Source organism: Sphaeramia orbicularis, chromosome 12, assembly GCF_902148855.1.
Source record: "Sphaeramia orbicularis chromosome 12, fSphaOr1.1, whole genome shotgun sequence".
In the NCBI taxonomy this organism is placed as follows: Eukaryota; Metazoa; Chordata; class Actinopteri; order Kurtiformes; family Apogonidae; genus Sphaeramia; species Sphaeramia orbicularis.
The window spans coordinates 67708000-67716624 of NC_043968.1; the positions used below are offsets into that span (position 1 = coordinate 67708000).

The window sequence follows — 8625 nt, forward strand, 5'->3', positions numbered from 1 at the left end:
TATAATACTTTTTAACTGAGCTATCTGGAATAGAATAGAATAGAATAGAATAGAATAGAATAGAATAGAATAGAATGGAATAGAATAGAATAGAATAGAATAGAATAGAATTTATTGTGTGAGTAGTATAACAAAATTATGGGCAGACATCCTGTTTTTTTCTCTCTGTTTATTACTTGTATTGTTATCCATCTGTGAGGAAAAAAAGTAATACAACTATTTAAGGAATTTACTTGTCGTGGTGCATTTTTGACCTGTTTTTTTCAGTGTTTCTTCTATCCAGGGAAGCCCAGCTGTCATATGGTTTACGCCGACGTCACCGTTTCCTTGGCAACTGAACCTGACAGTTGTTCCTCAATGCAGCACGGTCAGGAGGATGTTAATCCACTCAGCCTGAGCAGGGGTTTGCAACAACATCCAAGAAAACATGGTGAGTTCACAGTCCAGGTCACAGGGTGTCTTTTTAAAGTAGAATTGTGGATTAATATTATGTTGCTGGTGAAACCTGTGTTTGCTATTGGGAACCTTTAGTTTCTGTGTGTAGCTTAGATACTAGTGAGTGGTCCAGCAGGTTTGGAGGACGTGCCATTTGTTGCACTTATACGTTACTTTATGTCATTAATATGTTATTGCTGAAGCAGCATCTGTTTTTTGTTTTTTTTACATCCTTGATACCATGTCTAGTTTAGTTTGATTTCTGTACATGTTATTATAATCAATCAATCAATCAATCAATCGATAACAAAAGTTATCTCATGACACTTTACAACCAGAGTCTTAAGCCAGTTTACAGATACCCAATAGAATCATCCAGGAGCAAACACTTTGTGACAGTGGCGTGGACAAGATTGGGGGGAGAGGGGATTCTGGGGGAGACACATGGATGCACAGACCTCGTTTCATTCCCATTTTGAGATCCTTCACTCGCTGTAATTCTGTCTTTTACTACAGATAAACAAGGGAAGTGTATTCATTTTGAGTGGTTAAACCAGAAGTTATAGAGCAGAAGTAAACTAATAGAGAGGAGAGGAAGAATGGGTGACTGCAAATGCATGATATTATAATAAAGGACAGGATGTACAAAGCAAATAGTGTTATAAAATTTATGATTAAGGTTTTCAATCTGGATTTCAGAATTTAAACCTTTTACAGATTTGCACTGAAACACAATTAAATTAAATTAAATTAAATTAAATTAAATTAAATTAAATTAAATTAAATTAAATTAAATTAAGACTTATTGATAATTAGCAGGCTTCAGTTTTTTTTGGCACATACTCGTGTTAAATGTATTTCTATCCAAGCAGCACACCCAGTAAGTTAAGTACTCTGAGCCAAAGCCTTTCTTTCCACCTTTTGGACAGAAGCCTGTGCACATGCTTATTCTTGGCTGGCCAATGGGAGCTTTTGGCTCTTTACATGTGTAAGCTACCAGCTCACTGCAGTGTGAGTGTTTAATCTCATACTTGTAACTGTGTCAGCTTCCTCTGCCAGTCCCTAACAGTGGCCCGGCCTCTGATGGTTTGAAAAGGTTGCACAACATGCCGCCACCTGCTTACTCAAGTCTTACCTTAGATCTTGCAGAGACTTAATGCTTCCTGTTCTACCTCTGTATTTCTTTTTGAATGGGGTCTGTAATCTGGACCTGAGCCCTCAGAAGACTGTGCTCAGTGATGTCTTATCTTATGTCTTAGTTTAATGTGTGTTACATGGTCTCTGATCCGCCAGTAGGGCTTGCTCTCCATTCTCCGCAGGCTGAAGCACACTCCAGAACAGGAGGTGCGTTTACTGCTGCTGGGCTTGGACAATGCTGGGAAGACCACACTGCTGAAACAACTGGCAGCTGAAGATATCAGTCACATCACTCCTACACAAGTACAGGAACACCCACCCCCTTTTACACTGCATGATAATTATCACAATATACTTTTATATTGTAATAATTATTATTATCATTAGTGCAATATTCAATTTTCTTTTGTCTTAGTTTTATTTACTTACAACACTAAATTTTACTTTTGTTGTTGATGTTATTGATGTGGAACAAACATTTTTTAACAACTAAAGACCCAAACATCCACCAGTGACCAAAATCATCTACTGATGTAAAATGTTTAATACATGCTGATCCACTAATCCTATCAATGCATGCAAATAATTCAGGTAAAATGCAGATCCTCATCTTTTCATGGTCATCATATATGACCCATTGAGACATTCCGAGACTCCGTAATGATCGCAGAAACACTATTATCCTCTACAATGTTGTTCACCTGTAAAACCCATGTAGTTTGATATAATAACAGTGGATGGAGACACTTGTTTTCATGTTCAGTTAATGATATATTTTGCTGAGAAAGTCACTTTTTCATCAGTTTTGTAATAAGAATCTTTGATACAAGTCTGAGCTTTTATGGACGTCTACATCATCAGTAAATTAAATATAGAAAAATAACTGATTTTCACTGAAAAATGCAAAATGCAGAGAATAATATTAAAACAAATGGAGAAAATCACTTGGGAAAGACAAGAAAAATCATTTGGAAGAAGTGATAAAAATAGTTGTAGGTCTTCAAGCGTTAATTATAATCATCTATAAATATTACTCTAGATTTGTGAGATGTCCCACTTTTTGGCATGTATTTGTAATGTTCGCGTCATAAACAGTGTTAAACAGAGTTTAAAACCACAAATAATCATGATTTCATCAACATTCATTCGAAACCAAAAACGTGATGACAAAAGCTGTAATTTATTGTGATAATTATTGACATTATATTGCTCAACCCTAGGCAGAATATAAGGTAGTACTTTTACTTTACTTACTAGTACAGATTTAAAGTACTTTTGTACTTTACATGAGTAATTTCAGTTTTATGCGGCCTTATACTGTACATTTTTTTCTTTACTCCAATACATTTGTTGAACAGCTTTATTTACTGCTTTGAATTTTCCTGACCTTCCTGTGAAGTAAATACTACATATTTCCTTGTGGGCTGATTATGAATGTTGATCATCTTACTATATGAATTGAATAAACCTCACTCTTTAACTAAACAAAATGCTTAAAAAAGCCTTTGGAATTGCCTGGGAAATGCACCAACACAAACCTGAAAAGAGGTCCATGTTTCTGAGTTCGTGAAAAGTTGACTTTTACATAGAGATGTATAAAGGTCAAACAGCATACGGACCATTCCACCGAATGGGTGCCATTTGCTTGTTATAACTCTTCCAAATTAAACTTCATTTTTTATCTTTTTTCAACACTGAATCTAATAACACACATATTTAACTATTCAAAATGTGTATTGGTCCATCTCAGGCAACTTTATTTCATTTTTTTCAAGGTTTTTAAGCGGAACATGATTGGATTTTTCTCAGTCCTGTTACCAAAACTCATGTGACATTTAAAAAGCACACTTAAAAGCTTGTCAACTAATTCCTTTGTTTTCCTCTCAACAAAGTGTTTATTTTAAAGAAATGATTGGTTACATGTTAAAATAATTAATATTTGTGACTAAAAAATCCCTATACATGCATACAACTTGTAATTTTCTTAAAACTGCAAAGTCATTTTTTCATTTTAAAGGAGACCCAAACCTCAAATTTATCAAAAAATTTTATGATGCAGTTCATTAAATACTTGGACAAAGGATGGACCACACATAATTGAAAAAATCTGGTGGTTTATCTTTATTTTTTAGAAAAAAGTTATTTAGTAACAGGAATGAACTTTGGGTAACAGGAATGAGTGTGTGTGTGTGTTAGGGTGGTCCAAAAAAATTTTTTTTTTCAGATTCTCTGGATTAGAACCCTGCATTTGGTTCCATAGCTGGCCAAATTACTTCGGTCCAAATTTTATGCAAATTAATTAATATTTAGAGGTTGCACAGACACGTGCAGATTGCTCTATATTAGCCAAATGAATATAATAATTTCAACTGTAAAATTTTAAAATCAAGTGAATAGTATTATATTGAGTAACATTCACTAATAAATCAATAAACCAGAGGACGCTACTCACTCCCGTTACTGTTACTCAGTCCTGTTACTCTTTATTTGAGTAACAGGACTGAAAGTAACAGGAATGAGTTTTTAGCACAGAATTAGCAAGTTCATGAAATACAGCCACATGGCATTCATGGTAATTGCATGAGGACACTGAGCACATTCTTGTGATTTGCAAAAAATATGTATTTTTAAGATAAACAAATAACATCTAAGAAATAATTTTGGTAACAGGACAGAGTGTTGAGATTAACCTTCTCAGTCACAGTTACAATATCATCAAATATACAGGAAAAAAAAAAAAATGAAAGAACTTAGTTTTGATCTTCCCATGGCCTTCAGAAAATCCAGCTGATGTAACTTCCTGCTGAACATGGGACTTGTGGAATATTCCAAATTTTTCAGAGGGGAGAATGTGTTAGGGTAACAGGACTGAGTGAGAACCCAGGGACACGACTAAAATGTATATTTTCACAAAAATATTATGGATTTCTCATGAAAAAAATGTATCTAAAGCATACATGGAATATGGAGTCACACAACAATGCAAAAAAAATAACATTTCTGAAGTATTTTAATCATTATATTTCATGGTAAAGTGTAGCATTAGAGAGTGGAGACAGGCAACAAATACTATTTTTCAGTGTTCTAAGTAGTTTTTATTAATGTTTTCAAATAAATATTTTAAATTTGCAATTAAATCAATGTGCAGGACACTTTGCTTAATAGTAAAATGTATTTTAGAGTTGATTTTCATGCACATTTATACATATAATGTCCTGGGGACGGAAATGGCACCCATTCAGTGGAATGGCCCATACACACATTTGACGACCATATACATTATGATGCACTGAGAGTGATTAAACTACTCACATTTTATAAAGTAGAAAAAAATAGTTGTAGTCATTTCACTGTGTCAAAAAACACAAAATGTGAATGTTTTTATAGGAATCAGGTGTTCATCAAGGACAGGGGCAAAATGCTCGAAATCAAAAGAGAACCAACGACTGTCCCAAAGAATCAACCAATCAATCATAAAGTATGTAAATTAAAAATACAACAGCTATAAACAAGTCTGAAGCACTCAGACTTTATTTCCTTACAGGGAGTCTTCATCAGGGAATCATGCAGAAGCCATGTGCTCAATTTTAAAACATCACTACATCAAGGGATGCTAATCATGTGATAACAACTGTCTTCAAGTATGGCTGTTCAGTCATACTTGTGCCCCTGTACATAACAAAGTTGCATACAGGGGCATAAAAGAAGTTGAAACGAGCTCAACCTCAAACATGTTCATGAATTAAATGGATCAAAAACATCAGATAAAAGTAATATCATTTTGCCTTTCATACCTTTTCTAAGTGTATTTAGATGGTAATACTTAAAACTACTACTACTTCTGCCACCTCCAGTTATTCCAGATCTCCTCTCATAGATATGTGATACTATGTCTTTATATTTCATTTGGCTTCACTTAATTCTCATCACAATAGAACAATTAGTTATCACTGTATTTTTTTCTTACTAGGGTTTCAACATTAAGAGCGTTCAGTCGTCTGGCTTCAAGTTAAATGTTTGGGACATTGGAGGTCAACGCAAGATCCGCCCTTACTGGAAGAATTATTTTGAGAACACAGATGTGCTGGTAAAAGATGTATGATGTTCATATACTGCATGCTGCAGCCACTAAAAGGAAACTCAAAAGCTAGTGGTAGTAGTCATGTCTGTATCGTTACAAGTCTGTATTGTTTGCAGATCTATGTCATTGACAGCTCAGACAAGAAACGATTGGAAGAGACCAGCCTGGTGAGATGGAGTTAACACTCTTAAAGTGAAATAGTATGATTAGTGACTGTATGACTGATTTTGTCTTGGTGTGTCTGTTCCTCCAGGAGCTGTCGGAGTTGCTGGAGGAGGAGAAGCTTGCTGCTGTGCCACTGTTGATCTTTGCCAACAAGCAGGACCTGACGACGGCCTCTTCAGCGTCCGAGTTGGCAGAGAGTCTTAATCTGCACACGATCCGTGATCGCATGTGGCAGGTCCAGGCCTGTTCAGCACTGACTGCTGAGGGAGTGCAGGTACTTACAATACACAGTATACAGTCTGCAAAAAATAAATGATCACCAGAACTATATGATTGCAACTCTTCCTGCTTTCTTCACACTAGTCATCTGCCAAAAGAGGACAGCACATAAGTTCAAAATCAGCTCATGACATAACCTTACAGACCTCAGTTGGAGTTATATCCTGAACTTAATATGTAGTAATGCACAGTATAATAGTTTTATGCATTCAAGATAATTCATAACGCTTTACAACAATAATCATAACACATTATTGAAGACAATGTATATAACAGATGCTGAACATAGTGTGTTTTTCATCATCAAAAAGCTTACATTCTGTTAATGTAATGTAATACATAATGTAATACAATAAGATCATAATATGTTACAGAATGATCATGACAGAGTAAACACCTATTAGAATTTTAATACACTTGAAAACACTGAGTTATCAGCAAATATGAAGCGCTGACGCTTGATCTTACACATTGTTGTGGCATCTGGTGGTGCTGTTTCTGTGTGTTTTTGTGTATGTGTTTATGACCTGCTGTACACCGAATTTCCTTTCTAAGGATAAATAAAGTTGAAACTTGAAGTTGAAAGGTCATTATTATTTAGTGATTAATATTTAGAATATCTTATGACAACTGTTGTAAAATATTCAGAATATTTATGAACATAAATGTCTTTTTTTCACATCATAAGTACTTCCTAATTAGGATAAGTTATTATAATAATAGTAATAATAATAATAATAATAATAATAGTAATAATAATAATAATAGTAATAATAATAATAATAATAATTATTATTATTATTATTATTATTGCTGTTGTTTTTTTATTGTTATTATTATTATTATTATTATTATTATTATTATTATTATTATTATTATTATTATTATTATTATTATTCATACTGATTAAAATAATGAGTTATGAACATTGTTTAGAACTATAATTATACAGCACTATAGATGCATTCTAACACATTATAAGTATGTTCATAATGCCTCAGAGTGGATTAAATCATCAGGTTTATAGAAAGTGTTACCAAAACAGTAACTTATCAACATACTGTTAAGCAAAAGCACTTAATTTCACATCATGTTTGTTGTTTTTCAGGATGGCATGACTTGGGTTTGCAGGAATATAACATTTCGGAAGAAATAATTCTGGAGATAAAACATTCCTGAGGAGCTGTTCACATGTTTTTATCTGTCATTGTATGTCCATGACAAGAATGTGAAAGATGACTATTTTTCAGAAATAATATTACCCCTATCTGCACAGTCCAGTTTGTTTTAGAAGGTAAAGGAACATTGCTTGATGCAAAGGATTGAAATCAATCAAATAAAATCAACTTTAATGTCCCCAAAGGGAAATTTGTCTTGGGTAAAAATAGAGTTGATTTGATTTGGTTTAATTGATTTGATCCTTTGCATGCAAAGGAAGATGGAAGATGCAAAGGATTGAAATCAATCAAATCAGACCTTTGGATGCATATAAACATTTTAGTCCTGTCAGTGCGTGTAATGAAACAATGTATTTGAACAATGGAGGAGATGCATTTAGTGAACTCTATGGTTCCGTCTCTCAAGAATCTATGATTGTCAAATGCAGAATTTTAATGCACCAATTTATGCATTTTATGCATCTGGTTATGGTAGAAATAATGACTAATGCAGTATGTTAATCGCTCTTCTGTCCACATTTGTGTCTCGTGTCTGTAAATGTTGCTTGTGGCACATATTCACATCTGTGACACATTGCTTCTTTTAAATTTTTCATCAATCTTTGGACTTTGTTAGCTCATGTGTGTTACAGCAGGATTTCACATCATGTTCAAAACTATGTAAATTCAAACAATATTACATCTTATGAGTTGAGAGATGATATTTTGGCCTTACATAAATCACAGCTATATTAAATATCAGGTCAAGTTTACGGGCACGTAGCATTATCCTAGACTAGTTTGTAAGCAACACTTCTTGATCCTCTTCATTCCTTTTGACTATTTATGCTTGACGAACAACATTCAGCATTTGTTTGAGCTCATAATTCATTCATTTATTCATTCATTCATTCATTCATTTCATTTCATTCATTCATTCATTCATTTTGGAGGCAAGTTTCTACAGTGCTAAAAAGTTTGAGGTCTGAGGAATTGTGGTGTCTGTGAGTTATGTCAGATGTTATTCTGCTTCTTTCATCTCCCTTGAAAATATGAATGAAATGTATATACTGTATATATCGGGCTCTTTAACTACCTTTCTACACAAAATATTTTTCTAATATGTGTAAGTAAAAGCAAGCTGTAAGGATTTTGACTGTCTGATTTAAACAGGATAAAATAAAATGTATACATTCTCATTGTGTGCAGTGAATTCCTGATGCACTGTACATATATGCATGGCTGTATGTCTTATTAGCCAAAGCTAGGGGGCAGCCTTGTGTTAGTATTCCCTCTTGCTGTTTGATACCTTATTATTATATGGTCCACTTTTCATGAATTAAGTGGGATACTGTGCCATATTTCATTTGC

The 8625-nt window shown here is 33.8% G+C and overlaps 1 protein-coding gene across 1 annotated transcript; it reads left to right on the forward strand.

The window, feature by feature from the left end:
- The first annotated feature begins 296 nt into the window (after window positions 1–296).
- On the forward strand, window positions 297–7343 carry LOC115430812 (ADP-ribosylation factor-like protein 3). Its single transcript, XM_030151049.1, has 6 exons — window positions 297–430; window positions 1732–1875; window positions 5543–5659; window positions 5770–5820; window positions 5907–6092; window positions 7206–7343. Exons 1-6 carry the CDS (start codon window positions 428–430, stop codon window positions 7251–7253), a joined length of 549 nt encoding a protein of 182 aa, XP_030006909.1. The 5' UTR covers window positions 297–427; the 3' UTR covers window positions 7254–7343.
- The last annotated feature ends 1282 nt before the right edge of the window (window positions 7344–8625 follow it).

What these genes read in the sequence shown, in the direction of transcription:
- LOC115430812 (XM_030151049.1), top strand. An exon ending in GTCACATCACTCCTACACAA is followed by an intron (nt 1,876 to 5,542) that starts GTACAGGAACAC and finishes TTTTCTTACTAG; the next exon opens with GGTTTCAACATTAAGAGCGT. An exon ending in GATTGGAAGAGACCAGCCTG is followed by an intron (nt 5,821 to 5,906) that starts GTGAGATGGAGT and finishes CTGTTCCTCCAG; the next exon opens with GAGCTGTCGGAGTTGCTGGA.